General features: G+C 34.9%; 2 protein-coding genes across 2 annotated transcripts; both read left to right on the top strand.

The window, feature by feature from the left end:
* Nucleotides 1–1433: 1433 nt before the first annotated feature.
* LOC120166447 (aldehyde dehydrogenase family 2 member C4-like) lies at nucleotides 1434–5689 on the top strand. Its single transcript, XM_039175703.1, has 9 exons — nucleotides 1434–1593; nucleotides 1703–1845; nucleotides 3844–4227; nucleotides 4304–4393; nucleotides 4479–4652; nucleotides 4751–4888; nucleotides 4970–5107; nucleotides 5186–5247; nucleotides 5323–5689. The coding sequence occupies exons 1-9, from the start codon at nucleotides 1491–1493 to the stop codon at nucleotides 5594–5596; spliced, it is 1506 nt and encodes a 501-aa protein (XP_039031634.1). The 5' UTR covers nucleotides 1434–1490; the 3' UTR covers nucleotides 5597–5689.
* A 1260-nt stretch (nucleotides 5690–6949) lies between these two features.
* On the top strand, nucleotides 6950–11235 carry LOC120166573 (ARF guanine-nucleotide exchange factor GNL2). Its single transcript, XM_039175807.1, has 2 exons — nucleotides 6950–8038; nucleotides 8137–11235. Exons 1-2 carry the CDS (start codon nucleotides 6993–6995, stop codon nucleotides 11228–11230), a joined length of 4140 nt encoding a protein of 1379 aa, XP_039031738.1. The 5' UTR covers nucleotides 6950–6992; the 3' UTR covers nucleotides 11231–11235.
* The last annotated feature ends 4185 nt before the right edge of the window (nucleotides 11236–15420 follow it).

The following is a 15420-nucleotide window of genomic DNA, read 5'->3' as shown; positions in this document are numbered from 1 at the left end:
AGGTATTAAAACGGATTAAAATGGATAGTATAGGTATTAAATATATTAAGTTTTTAACGGCAAGATGTTAAAATATAATAAAAATTAAATGTTAAGTATGATTTTAAAAAAATTAAAAATTTAAATATTTAAATTAATAATTTAAGTACTAAATATTATTTATAGCTTACCCTATCTTCCATTGTTCGACGCATTTTCATTATATTTTGAGGTTAATAAGTGATTTCATTTGCTACTTTTACTTATCGGCCTACGAATTGACTGGTTTTTTAAATAATAATGTCAGTTTTTCTATGTTGGTTTAGGGTTTAGGTTTTATATAGACACGTGTTGATATGAACATGAATAAGGTTAAATAGTGGTTGTGAATGTGATGAGGCTGCGTGTATGGTTTATTATTATTATTATTATTATTAAACTAAGTAGTATCTGTTTTAAATTATTAATTTTGGTCTAAACTTTTAATTCATTTAAAATCATTACTAAAGTTTAGTTTTTATTTTAGTATTTCATTGTTAAAAACTTTAATTTTTGTTTCATTTTAAACATTCGTTCAAAATTTAACGTTAAGTTTTAATTTTTTTTTGAAAGTTTAGGTATTAAGACATACTAAAACAGATAATTTAGGTACTACAAGCCTTAAGTTTTTAACGGTGGGATATTAAAATGAAATGAAAATTAAACATTTAGGTATAGTCTTAAAATATTAAAAGTTTATATAGTAAAACAGACTAAAATTAGTAGTTTATGTACTAAATGCATATCTTACCTTTCTTTTAATAATCTGAACAGTTATAAGATAATATTTTTTTTGAGATTTTTAATTATTAATAACGTGTATATATTAATTTTCTTTTGACACCTCATAAAAAGTTTACCATATACTCTTAAATATTACATTATTTATATATGTATTTTTTTTTCAAGTGTTTAGACATAAAATTTTAAATCAGATATTAGTTTTTCAAGTGTTTAAACATAAAATTTTAAATTAGATATTAATTTTTTAATATTAAGTTTATGCTCGTGTCTTCTACATACTATACGAATTTTTTTAAAATAAAATTCATATTTATTTGTTTATCTTAATTTAATCGTTAAAGATTTTAATTGACTACATATCGTATAGTGTTTTAATTTTAAAAAAAGTCTGAAAATACATTTAACGTGATGTCTTAATCAAAAGATACCATTTTGAAAATGTACAACATTTAAGTTTTTTGAAATATTTATGTAAATAGGCCGAGCAGACAAAATACTCCATGACCCCCTATTTCCTCAGGAAAAGACAAAATAATACACCATGTACTGTGGCATCCCCTGTCTGTATAATCATTTAAAATATGATATTGCATAAGATATTATATCAGTATCATCTTCATAGATATTATTATACTGAAATATAGTAACAATATAAAGGAAGAGCGAGCTTAGCGCATCGGCAGAGCAACACATAAAAAGGGCTTGTTCCGTTTCTCTGAATCTTAGAAATGGCCAACGGAAGTCCCAACGACACTGAATCTTTCCTTCAGATTCCGCCAATAAAGTTCTCCAAGCTTTTTATCGACGGCAAGTTCGTCGATGCCGTTTCAGGTACCTTTTGTTTCCCTCGAGAAAATAACTGGATCTACTTGCTTTGTTTTAGGCATTTCTCGTTTTTATTGGGCTTAAACATCGACTTTGAACGATTTGCTTGCAACAGGGAAAACGTTCGAGGTAGTTGATCCGAGAAGCGGGGAGGCGATAGCAAGAGTTTCGGAAGGAGATAAAGAGGACGTTGATTTGGCTGTGAAGGCGGCTCGTCAAGCTTTCGACCACGGCCCTTGGCCTCGTATGTCCGGCTCTGTAAGTTTTACTAAATTACTTTCTCTTCTTCTAAACCCTTTGGTCACGCGTTGATCATTCGATTCAAAACCAAATCATTTTCTCATCCAACAAGAACAGGTTAAAAATATATTATCTGTCGATATGCGAAAATCCCTCCACGATTTCACTAGCCTCTGTAGTTAGTGGTTACTCGCCGTGAGCCCATGAGGTCGGTGTCTCTATTCGTTTCTTTTGAATAGAAAAATAACAATGGTCCAACAGTTACGCCGGTAGTCAAGGTGTTTTCAACCGCTTCCTTTGTGTGTGTGTGTTTTACAGAATCGGCGCGGGAAAACAACAGACTTAACAATTATATAACTAATAGGGTAAACTACGTGTTTAATCACCGTACTATTCTCATGGTTATATTTTAGTCACTCGACTATTTTTTTCTCAAAACTATATAGAAAGTTACGTTTTTGTTCCATTTAAATCACCTGATAATGATGAACAGAATACTGACATGATAGGTTTTTTTTTTACTTTTCTCCAATAATGACATGACATGACAACACCAACTTTAATTTTTTTATGGTATGTGATATTTCAATTGGAATATTTTGTTTTATTTTGTTAAAATTTATTTTTGGTCTGATCAAACGGCACTCAAGTTTATACATTCATATAATCGAATTTATATTCATTCACTAAAATAACATCAATCTTTCTCTACCAGTAAGACTCACTCCCATCAGCCTATCACCTCACCTGTGCTAAATAAGCAACTACTCCATACCAAACAGCTTATAGAGGGGGACGAGTCATTTACAAATTTATTACGATTCAACATTCTAATACTAATTTTAGATTTACTTTGTACATAAAAAATCATATATGAAACAAATTTATAAATTGAGCCGATTATTATGAAAAACATAAAATATTATAATTTTATTAAAATTGTTATGAAGACGATTTTAACGAATATTACATTGGCTTCGTTTGAGAATGTTTCTTCAAACGAGTTTTTTTAACGAATTTTTTCATCACAAAAATATTTTTTTCTATTTTTAATTTGAGTCAATAATTACATTTCAAACGTAATTTTTTTTATTAAATTTTTTTTTACATTTCAGACAAAAATTTAGGTCAAATACAATTCCTCGAACGTTGTTATAAATTCTTTAAAACTCTAGGTAACTTATGGACAACCTCAACTTTGTCTTTTTTTTGGGGGGGGGGGGGTACATTTTGTTTGAAAGTGGGTGGAACGCATATTTCATTTCAATTTTAGAGGTCTAAGTTGTGTAAGAGTTTTGATCAAATATTCTCCTCTTGCTTTAGGTATGTTATTTACTTTTATAATAAAATATTTAATTCTAGATTTAAAATTTAAAAATATTTTAAATATCTATGATTGAGAAAATTAATAATTTAATGATAACTTTTACTATATTTTAATGTCCTCGCATAATAATAAATACATTAATATAATCTGTAGTTGGGGTTGTTGGTGATTAAAATCTTTGAGCTTTGTTTTCAGATCTTTATATGATATTTTCTGAGTTAATTATTTGGATTCAGTGTTGATTTTATTTTATTTTAATTATTCGGAAGGTTGGAAAAAATGTTATACCTAATGACGAATTTTCTAAATTATTTATTATTTTTTTGTCGCGCATTTATTCTTTTACATATAAAAATTCGTTTAATTATAGCTGCAAAATTTACTTGTGACATGCAATTTCGTGTATGGTTGTTAATATAGGAAGCAGGGGCAGGCAGGTGGCTAAATAGCAATAGCAATTTTAGTCCCTGACAATTGTCAATGATTTAATTTAAGCCTATTTTGACCCTCCAAATCCAGTACGGATTCCCCGATTTAGGAAGATTAACTGTAATAAGCATTGAAAGATTCAAAATACATGCATGCATATACAAATTCATAGGCCAAGATAATTCCATTTGCTTGCTAGTTGCTACTTCATTACTTGTCATAGTCTTGTTTTGAATTCCTCCCTTGAAATTGGATATCAGGAGCGTGGAAGTATAATGATGAAGTTTGCAGATCTAATTGAAGAAAATATAGAAGAATTAGCTGCACTGGATACCATTAATGGGGGCAAGCTATTCAGTCATTGCAAGGTCATAGACATCCCAGCTGCAGCGAAGATTCTTCGTTACTATGCAGGTGCAGCCGATAAAATTCATGGAACAGTCTTAAAATTGTCAAAGGGACTTCAAGGCTACACTCTGAGGGAACCCATAGGGGTAGTGGGAAGTATAATTCCCTGGAATTTCCCCACTCTCATGTTCTTCACGAAAGCTGCCCCGGCATTAGCCGCCGGCTGCACGGTGGTAATCAAGCCTGCCAAGCAGACTCCGCTTTCCGCCCTTTATTATGCTCATCTCGCCAGCCTGGTAAATTATAAGCTACGATAAAATTTTTGAAATGATTAAAACGGCTACTCTTTTAACATGGCCTTGTTGATCTCAGGCTGGCATCCCAGACAGAGTGCTGAATGTTATAAACGGATTTGGAGAAACTGCTGGATCTGCCATTAGCTCTCATATGGACGTTGATAAGGCGCGAATTTAATTTCATATATAAGATCATGAGAGGATTAATTCACATGGACGAAGAAATATATGTGTGTGTGTGTGTTTTTCAGTTGAGTTTTACAGGTTCTACTGAAGTTGGACGTAAGATAATGACAGCAGCAGCAGCAAGCAATCTGAAACCTGTGTCACTGGAATTGGGAGGCAAATCGCCTCTAATAATATTTGAAGATGCCGACATCGACGAGGCTGTAGATATTGCTTTCTATGGCTTGTTTTACAACAAAGTAAGCTGGCCTTTCGCTTTCATCGTCGATCTGTCACCTTCGGGTTAAGTTTGACAATCGAACAACTTTAGAGATGCCCCCATCTTCCTAATTTGCAGGGAGAAGTTTGTGTGGCGGGCTCTCGTGTTTATGTTCAAGAAGGAATTTATGAAAAAGTTGAGAAGAAACTGGTAGAGAAAGCAAATTCATGGATCGTTGGGGACCCTTTTGACCCTCGAGTTAATCAAGGACCCCAAGTAAGATTAATTACAAGTCATATAACTATATAAGTATATATGTATGTAGGTCCTTTTAGTTAATGCAATGTTTGGGCATAGACTGGTAAGAAGCAATTCCAGAAAATTCTGTCGTACATCGAGCACGGAAAACGAGACGGAGCTATGTTGTTAACAGGGGGGAAGCAAATCGGCAACAAGGGATTCTACGTTGAGCCTACCATATTTAGCGATGTTAAGGTGAACCCTTAACAAAACATATGATTCTTTTCGAACCTAATTTGCTTTAATAATTTTCCCAAAATGCCATGCATGCAGGAAGACATGACCATAGCGAAAGAAGAAATCTTTGGTCCCGTGATGTCATTGATGAAATTCAAGTGAATATCTCTCTTGTTTCTTCTTCTTCTCCTCCTCCATGCATATACTTTGTTGTTAATATAATAATTTTGCAGAACAATGGAGGAAGCAATAAAGAGGGCAAACGACACAACGTATGGATTGGCAGCAGGGGTGATAACCAATAACTTGAACGTGGCTAACACGGTATCGAGATCGATCCGAGCGGGTACTATATGGATAAATTGTTACACCAGATTTGATCTGGATTGCTCTTATGGTGGGTACAAGATGAGCGGCTTTGGCAAGGATTTTGGTCTGGATGGACTTCATCAGTATCTCCAGATCAAGTCCGTCGTTTCTCCCATTCACGATTCTCCCTGGCACTAATTGTTTAGAACCGGAAATGGTTTAATAATAATTTAATCTTGTTTGTGACATTCTGCTTTGATTTTCATAATAATATTTGTCTACTCTTGATGATGATGCACTTTATTTACCTTTTGAATTACTTAATTTACTTTTAGTAGTTGGGCGTAGTGGTAATGGAGGAACTTGTTGATAAAGTTTATAAGAGCTAATTTAAAATTTTTAAAAATTCAGATGTTTAATTATTTTTTTTAATTTTGAACTGTTTAGTTTACTTCCAAAAAAAATTAGAATCTAACTAAAATTTTTAAAATTTTGAGACTTAATGAGAATTTTTAAAAATTATGGGAAGGGGTTTAATAAAAAACATTAAAAAATTTAAAGTTTAATCTAAATTTCAAAAACTTTAAGGGGGCAAATTAAATTTTTTGAAAATTTAAGAGTCTATACTATAATTTTTAAAAATTTAGGGCATGGCCCACTAGCCTCTCTTGCCTTCCTTAGTGATAATAAATTAGAGAGATTTTTAAAAGGTTTTGGTTTTAGATACGAAGAGATAAAGTCACACGTGACAAATAAGAGAGGTAACCATATATTTTGATTAATATGATATTTATAATTTAAAGATTACAAAATAAAAAGTTAAAAAACAAATTATATGAAGAAATCTGACTTTTGAACACTCTAAAGGTTGCACCAAGTAAAATAAATACTAAAGACTAAAGACACATCTTGATAAGAAACGGTTATCTTAACACATTCTCTAAATAATTTTTTAAATGATTATTATTCTTATAAAATATATCCATTTTCTTTCTTAAATTTATAATATTAAACAAATTAATAAGTTGTAGGAAGAAACTATTTTTAAAATTTATCATGTTTACTAATAATGTTTTAATGTATTCTTCCAATCATAGTATTATTATATCAAAAACTAATTATAAAATAATCCTTAAGAAAAATAATTAATCTACTTCTTCCATTAATTCATCTAAGATATCATCAATTGTGTAGTGCGGGAATGAATGTTATCTAAACTTATTAGGTCCTATCTATAAATATACATTATAATTTTGGGAGTCAATAAAACTGAACAAATTAGGGAGATATTAGTGGTAGAAGTCTTCAAATATTCACCCTTAACCATATAATTTTACTTAATACTGTTAATTAACAATGCATTTAATTAACCTCTAGTTTACAAACAATCCGCCTACCTTTCTTCCAATTTTTTTGGAGGAAATAGTATATCTCTTCGCATCCGTGTAAGATTAACGTTAATTAATCTCTTTTATCACTAATTAATCACAGGAAAAAACACTTGATCCTTAGACTCAAATGTAAAACAACAACAATAAGACGGTCATTGCATGCATGATACGAAAATTTGATTCTTGAATTTTGTTTTTTTTGTATGGAAGGACAACATAGTAGCCGCCCATCAGGCGATAAGAAGAAAGACATGGCAAAATCGAAGAGGAAAGAGCTGGGACTCTCTTGCATGTTGAACACCGAGGTGGGGGCTGTCCTTGCCGTGATACGGCGGCCGATGGATCCCACGGGTCAATTCATTTCACCCCAAGAAGACTATTTCGACTCTTCACTCCAACAATCCCTGAAATCTTTAAGGGGTTTCATCTTCAACCCCCATCAAGAATGGCGCACCGTCGATCCCTGCATTTATCTCTCCCCTTTCCTCGACGTTATTCAAAGCGATGGCATTCCGGCAGCTGCCACGGGTGTCGCTCTTCAGGCTGTTTTGAAGGTTCTTAAACTTGAAATCTTCGACGAGAAAACCCCAGGGGCCAAAGATGCTATAAACATCGTCGTCACGGGGATCACCAGCTGCCGCCTTGAACAAACGGACCCTGTTTCGGAGGACGCTGTGATGATGAAGATTTTACAGGTTTTAACCGCGACGATGCGACACAGAGCTTCGGTTCTGCTCACGGACCAGGCCGTTTGCACAATCGTCAACACTTGTTTCCAGGTGGTTCAACAATCTGTAGCCAGAGGAGATTTGCTTCAACGCACGGCGAGGTATACGATGCATGAGTTGATTCAGATCATCTATTCTCGATTGCCCAACGTCGATGTTACCGAAGGGGAGAGTTCAGAATCCGATACCGATGATGTCGACGAGAATTCGGGATATGGAATACGTTGCGCCGTTGATATCTTTCAGTTCTTATGTTCATTGTTGAATGTGGTCGAAGTTGTGGAGAGTTCCGAAGGAGCGGCTTGCCATACAGCCGATGAAGACGTACAACTTTTTGCATTGGTTCTGATTAATTGTGCTATAGAATTGAGCGGTGACGAAATCGGAAGGCACCCAAAGCTTCTGAGGATGGTCCAGGATGATTTATTTCACCATTTGATCCATTACGGAACTTGTTCAAGCCCACTCGTTCTTTCCATGATTTGCAGTACCGTCTTGAATATCTATCACTTTCTTCGCAGGTTTCAATATTTTTTTCTCTTTTTTTTCCCCGGTTATCCTCAGCAAAATGCAACTGGAATCAAATTAATGGTTTGTTTTTTCCCTTCTTTTTTTGCAGGTTCATACGCCTTCAACTAGAGGCATTCTTCTCGTTCGTGTTGTTGAGAATTGCAGTTCCAGGAGGATCTTTGCAACTCCAGGAGGTGGCATTGGAAGCAATTGTAAATTTTTTCAGGCAACCGACGTTTGTAATCGAAGCTTACGTAAACTACGACTGCGACCCCATTTGTCGGAACATCTTCGAGGACGTCGGGAAATTGCTTTGCAAGCAGGCGTTTCCGGGGAGTGGTCCGACGACGACGTTGCAAGTTCAAGCTTTCGAAGGACTGATTATAATGATTCAAACCACTTCTACAAACATTGACAAAGACGATGATTTAACCCCTTCAGATCCATACCCAGTTGAAATTACGGAATATAGACCCTTCTGGGTGGAACAACCAAAAGATGATTTGGAAACTTGGGTGGAGTATATACGAATAAGGAAAGCCCAAAAGAGGAAGATTTTGATCGCCGGTAGCCATTTTAATCGAGATGAGAAGAAAGGATTGGAGTATTTGAAACATTGTAAATTGATCAGTGATCCCCCGAATCCCAAAGCTTATGCTTGCTTCTTCCGCTACACTCCTCTACTGGACAAAAGCATGATCGGAGATTATCTTGGGGATCCAGACGAATTTAACCTTCAAGTTCTTAAGGAATTCACAGTAACTTTTGAATTCAATTGCATGATTCTTGATTCTGCTCTTAGAACTTATCTTGAAACTTTCAGGCTGCCAGGAGAATCCCAGAAGATTCAACGTATCCTCGAAGCTTTCTCCGAGAGATTTTTCGATCAACAATCATCCGAGATTTTTGTGGCTAAGGATTCGGTGTTCATACTTTGTTATTCTCTCATTATGTTGAATACGGATCAACATAACCCGCAAGTGAAGAAGAAGATGACTGAGGAAGAGTTTATAAGGAACAATAGAGCAATCAATGGAGGCCAAGATCTCCCTAGAGAGTACCTCTCCGAGCTTTTTCACTCTATTTCCAACAATGCAATCACGCTTTTTGGTCAGGCTGGTCCCGTCGAGATGAACCCTAGCAGATGGATTGAGTTGATGAACCGAACCAAACTAACGCAAACCTATATCCTTTGCGATTTCGATCGTCGGCTGGGAAGAGATATGTTCGCTAGCGTTGCTGGACCGACGATTGCGGCCCTTTCGGCATTCTTCGAACATGCTGACGAAGATGAAATGCTCCATGAATGCATCGAAGGTCTCATCTCTTTGGCTAGGATAGCTCAGTACGGATTGGCCGACACGCTCGATGAGCTCGTCGCCTTGTTCTGCAAATTCACGACGCTCATGAACCCTTATGCATCTGCAGAGGAGACCTTGTTTGCATTCAGTAACGATATGAAACCAAGAATGGCTACACTTGCAGTGTTCACCATAGCAAACCACTTCGGAAAGTCGCTTAAAGGCGGCTGGAGGAACATCGTGGACTGCTTGTTGAAACTCAAAAGGCTTAGGCTACTTCCTCAATCGGTCATCGAATTCGACATCACTTCCTCTTCGTCGTCGGACGCCCTCGACGGTTCGAAATCGGAGTCCGGTGTAATATTCCCCAGTCATGATCCTAAATTCGCCAAACGCGAAACAACATCAGGTGTTGTCACTCGTTTCTCTCATTTCCTATCACTAGATAGCATGGAAGAGTCTATATCTCTGGGAATGAGCGAGTTCGAACAGAATCTTAAGATTATAAAGCAATGTCAAATCGGGAGTATATTCGGCAAAAGTTCCCACTTACCCCCTGAGGCATTGTTGAATCTTGGGCGTTCTCTGATATTTGCAGCAGCTGGTAAAGGCCAAAAGTTCAGTACACCGATTGAAGAAGAAGAAACAGTCGGATTCTGTTGGGATTTGATCATTGCCATTTCTTTAGCCAACATTAACAGGCTCCCAGCGTTTTGGGCTTCTTACCATGATTATTTGCTTGCTGTTGCTCAATTCCCTCTATTTTCACCAATCCCATTTGCAGAGAAAGCCATTAAGGGACTTTTCAAAGTCTGCCTCAAGCTCCTAGCCTCGTACCAAGCAGATAAAACACCGGAGGAACTCATTTTCAAGTCTATAAATTTGATGTGGAAGTTAGATAAAGAGATTCTCGACACATGTTGCGAGTTCATAATACAGTCGGTTAGCAAGATTATCATAGAATATCCAGCAAATTTGCAGACTCAACTGGGATGGAAATCGGTTCTTCACTTGCTGTCAGTCACCGGTCGACAACCTGAAACCTATGACCAAGCAGTGGAAGCTTTGATCATGTTGATGTCCGATGCCTTCCATATCTCAAAGATCAATTACGCTTACTGTATCGATTGTGCATTTGGTTTCGTAGCCCTCAAAAACAGCCCCCTCGACAAGAACTTGAAGATCCTCGATCTAATGGCGGAATCGGTGAAATTGTTGATCCATTGGTACACAACAGCATCATCATGGGATCAACCGAGTAATTACAGTATTTCAAGCACTTCGTCAAGTGACGAAAACTCGAAAAGCATAGAATCCGTTAACTTCATAATGAATCTCTTCGTCAAGCTAGGCGAAGCCCTGAGGAAAACCAGCTTAGCACGCCGAGAAGAGATAAGGAACCACGCAATATTATCTCTTGGTAGAGGCTTTAAACTAGCGGAAGATCTCGAACTATCTTCAACAAGGTGTATAAACTGCTTTAATCTCGTGATTTTCGCGATGGTGGACGATCAACACGTGAAGATGATCGAATACTCTCGACGTGAAAACGCGGAGAGGGAGACGAGGAGCATGGAAGGGACTCTGAAGCTTTCGATGGAGCTTTTGACGGATGTTTATTTACAGTATTTGCATCAGATTGTTGGGAATCCAGGGTTTAGGACGTTCTGGTTGGGGGTCTTGAGGAGGATGGATACGTGCATGAAAGCTGATTTGGGGGAATACGGGGAGACCAGATTGAAGGAAGTGGTGCCCGAGTTGCTGAGAAAGATGATAACCAAGATGCAAGAGACCGGGATTTTAGTGCGCAAGCAAGATGACGATCTATGGGATATTACCTACATTCAGATACAGTGGATTGCTCCTGCACTCAAAGATGAGCTTTTTCCTGATGAAACCTGAACAAACTTGAATAATAGTGAGGTTAAGGTTAGTTTCAAAGTCTAATCACGTAGGGATTACCAACATGCAGCCCTTCTCAGTGGCTTTTTTTGTTCACTCATATATATATATATATATATATATATATATATATATATTCAAACTAATTAACCATATTTAAATTTTTATAATAACCATTTAAGAGTATACTTTATTGTTCTACATTAAATCCCAAAATTTAACATTTAAATTTTATGTTAAACGTTAAGTATTTACAAATATTTATCCATTTGGTAATTTTCTACTTCAATTTTCTGTATTAACTATTAGAAAAAAGTAATGTCATCGAAGCTTTGATTTGAGCCACCGTAGCATGCCAACAAGAGATTTGAGCCTCTGTAGGTTTTTATGGCCCAATAGGCCAGCCCAAAAAAATTGTAAAATAGGGCACAAACACTTTTATTTTGAGATTTACTGTATTTTCTACGGTGTATGGAACTCGTCACGTCGAGGTAATGAGTTTTAATAAAAAAAATGTTTTTTATATAAACTTTTTACCTCAATGTAATAAATTTTAATAAAAAATATATTTTATTGAAACTCGTCACCTCGACGTTACGAGTTCCATCAATACTGTAGAAAATATCGTAGCTCCATAAAAACCCAGATACCCTAATAGGCTAAATAAAAAAACCCGAATACTCTAATGAAAAAAAACCCAGCCTCTATAGCTATATTTGGATCTCTCTAGTTGCATTTGGGCTGCTATGCTATTGGGTATATATTTCTATTCTTATTTTCTATCTTATTTTTATTAGTAATGACACATTAAATTTATATTTGTAATTTTACAAAATTGAGACTTTAAAAGATACTAGTTTTAAGTATTTTGGGTTGAAATTAACTTACTCCAAGTGTAATTGACTTAAGAACTCGATTTTATTTCAATTTTAAACAGCTATTAAAAAGTAGCTCTTTAAAAAGAGTTTTTATAAAATATTTTTTAAAAAGATGATTTTATAATTTCTCGGTTGTATCTAATCTAAAATGAACTATGACGATTTTTATTTTGACAAAACAAACATATTTTAGAGAAATATATTTTTTAACTCAAAAATATATTCGCACATTGCAACCGACAGATAAAAAGAAAAAAATGGATATTGTATTACGGTTGGTGGATGGTTGAACTAGTGACTCCACTACAACAAAACAAGATTATAGAGGCGTTTGTAGCTGCGTTTTCAAAGCAAACACCACTAAATTTGTACATATCACGACGTTTGTTGAAAAATGCCATTAATGTTATGATTTAGTGGCATTTTTTTACAAACCCCGCTAAAACTTGTACTTTAGTGGCGTTTATTTGACAAACGCCGCTACAGATAAGTACTTTAATGGTGTTTTTAAACAAACGCCGCCAAAAAATAGTTATTTAGTGGCATTTTTAGACAAACGTCGTAATAGGGTACATATATCGTGGCGTTTTTAAACAATCGTTGCAACAAATTGGTACTTTAGTGGTGTTTTTACACAAACACCACAATAGGTTTCATATATAATGGCATTTTTGAACAAACGTCGCTACAAACTTGTACCTTAATGGCGTTTTTTAGAAAACGCCGCAATAGATTTCATATATAGTGGCATTTTTAAACAAACGTCGCGACAAACTTGTACTTTAGTGGCATTTTTTAGAAAAAGTCGCTATAAAATGATAAATGGTGGCATTTGTGTCTACAAACGTCGTAATATTTTATAATTTTAATCGTGTGAAACCCTTTCCCATTTCCATCTGTTCCTACAATCCCCTTTTCCTATTTCTCATCTCCGTTAGACATACCCAAATACCCACGAAACTATTGTTGCTCGTCCCTGCTCGAAGTCGTCGAGGCCTCCAACGTCACGCCATCAACGCTCGACTCTCTACCATCGTTCGTGCCAAAGCTTGAAGAAAGCTTTAAAATCAAATTGAAAAACTATCTCTTACCTACAATGAAGGTTACGACCAAAGCTTGAAGAAAGCTGAAAAATCTAACAATTTCTCTCATAATTATCATGATACACATGGCTTTATAATAATTAAATGAATTTAAAATTCATTTATAATTAATTTACCATTTTGCCATTAATGAAACTTGATAATTTCATCAATGCTACTCCATGACATGACCCTTTACATCATCATATCCATAACAAGAATATCAAGATCTTGATTTTTCATGTTTTCCCTTGTAATTTCCAAAAATTACAATCTAGTCACTTAAATTTGACGGTTCATATTCAACATGGAAAATTTATCTCAAATCCAATAATCGACATTTAATCCTTCCAAATTAAGATATGGAAATGACATTTTTTACCTTACCTTATCATCCTTCAAAATATCTAAAAAATTCGATTCGATATAATTATTCGAAATTTTCTCGAACTTTATCGCTTTATAGCTTTTAATAAAAAAACCGTACGAAAAATATGATTCCCACATAAACATCATCATTGGGTGTGAACTATTCATTTATGGGACCAAGTTACATAACTTTTTAAAATTACACTTTGGTCCCTAAATTTTTCCCAAGTTTATACTTTAGTAACTAGACTTTAGAAATTTATATTTTGGTCACTAGCTGGAATTTTGGGTATTACAAGTATCAGTGCGAATGCACTTTTGTATCAGTGCTGCGACACTTTAGTATTAGTGCTAAGGCACTTTCGTTATATAATGGTAATTATATTATTATTCTTATGATATTATGACATGTATCATTATGTTATGATCTATGTTTATTGCACTATGTTGCAACATGACTTAACTTGTTAAGTATTCATAATTAATGGATGCATGTAGTATAGTGGAGCTATTTATGTGGCACTGAGCTCATAGTTCAGCGCTCGGAATTGTTTACGTTCATAGGTTAGTAGGTGCAGGCATATCGCCAGACTTCGGATATTGTAGTGGGCATGTATTATCATAGACCCTTTGAGTCATAACACTTGGATTACTGTATTTGATAACTATTTGTGGGAGCTACCGGTTTGTAAACTTAACTGCCATTAACTTATTTTGTCTAATGTGATAAACTTTATTTGGAAAATGAAATGTTTTAATGAGAAAAAAATGGTTAGCCACTCTGGTGGTCCCGTGTGATGCCTAAACCCTTCGGGTTTTGTTTTATTCGGATCTAAGTGTTACATCCCCAACTTTTGAATGTTTCAAATTCATATCCAAACTATGACCTCGTTATATATGTTACCCAAACTTTTAATTGTTCCAATAACACCCCCAAAGTCATTCAAATGTTTGGAGATGAAACTAAAACATTCAAAAGTTTGGGGGCTACAAGTTTATCTTTTTATATTCTTGAATAAGCATAGATTCTTTAATACATAGTAAGAGAATGTGTATGATAATTAGAGATGGCAGACGAGTACAATTTCATAGATTTTGCACCATACTTGTTTCGATTAGGGCTGGTAAGGATATAAATTTAGTAGGTAGTGGGCGGGTGTAGATGTAAAAAGTTATACTCGCCGTGGATAGTAAGTAGGTAGTGGGTTTGAGACCTTACCCATCCTACGTCCGCCCGCCCACTAACTATCCACCATGTAAATTTTGGACAATTATGAATTTAAGTATAATTTTATATATTATTATGTAAATCTTAAGATTTTATAGGACATGACTTGTAATTTAACCTATTTTTAGAATTGAAGACTTTCTTTTCTCCTAAATCAAATTAGTGAGCATAGGCGAGTACAGACGAATACGAAATGAGTGGTGGGTGTCTAGTTAGATAGTAAGCCTGAAGATAAATTTGAAAATATACCCGCGTATGCATATGTGGATTTGAAAATTTTAATTATCGTAGATGATGAATATGAAAATATTAATTAGATACTGAGATGAGGGAATGAATATATACCCTCGCTTTGCCCCGTTTACATCCCTAATGATAATCGTATTTCTTTCCATGAAAAAGGACAAATAGGCCTAATATATTGTCCAAATGAACCTATCCATTTGGACCCATAAACTATATGATTTGGGCCCTATAACTTTGAAAATAAACTAAAAAAAAGGGAGGAATGTTCTTTACATTCTGTTGGGTATTATATGGACAGTTCCATTTTGTATGGTCCAAAGAATAAATTCCATGTGATTTGCAAATTTAATAAGAATAAAACAAAATATGAAGGATATATGTAGAATT

Source organism: Hibiscus syriacus, unplaced genomic scaffold (genome assembly GCF_006381635.1).
Source record: "Hibiscus syriacus cultivar Baekdansim isolate YM2019G1 unplaced genomic scaffold, ASM638163v2 tig00111640_pilon, whole genome shotgun sequence".
Lineage (NCBI taxonomy): Eukaryota > Viridiplantae > Streptophyta > Magnoliopsida > Malvales > Malvaceae > Hibiscus > Hibiscus syriacus.
This window is presented reverse-complemented; position numbering and strand designations above follow the sequence as displayed.

Excerpts from the sequence above, each read along its gene's own strand:
- LOC120166447 (XM_039175703.1), top strand. The coding sequence starts at position 1,491 with ATGGCCAACGGAAGTCCCAACGACACTGAATCTTTCCTTCAGATTCCG. Across the intron at positions 1,594-1,702 it reads GTTCGTCGATGCCGTTTCAG|GGAAAACGTTCGAGGTAGTT; the intron begins GTACCTTTTGTT and ends TGCTTGCAACAG. Across the intron at positions 4,394-4,478 it reads CTCATATGGACGTTGATAAG|TTGAGTTTTACAGGTTCTAC; the intron begins GCGCGAATTTAA and ends TGTGTTTTTCAG.
- LOC120166573 (XM_039175807.1), top strand. The coding sequence starts at position 6,993 with ATGGAAGGACAACATAGTAGCCGCCCATCAGGCGATAAGAAGAAAGAC. Across the intron at positions 8,039-8,136 it reads ATCTATCACTTTCTTCGCAG|GTTCATACGCCTTCAACTAG; the intron begins GTTTCAATATTT and ends CTTTTTTTGCAG.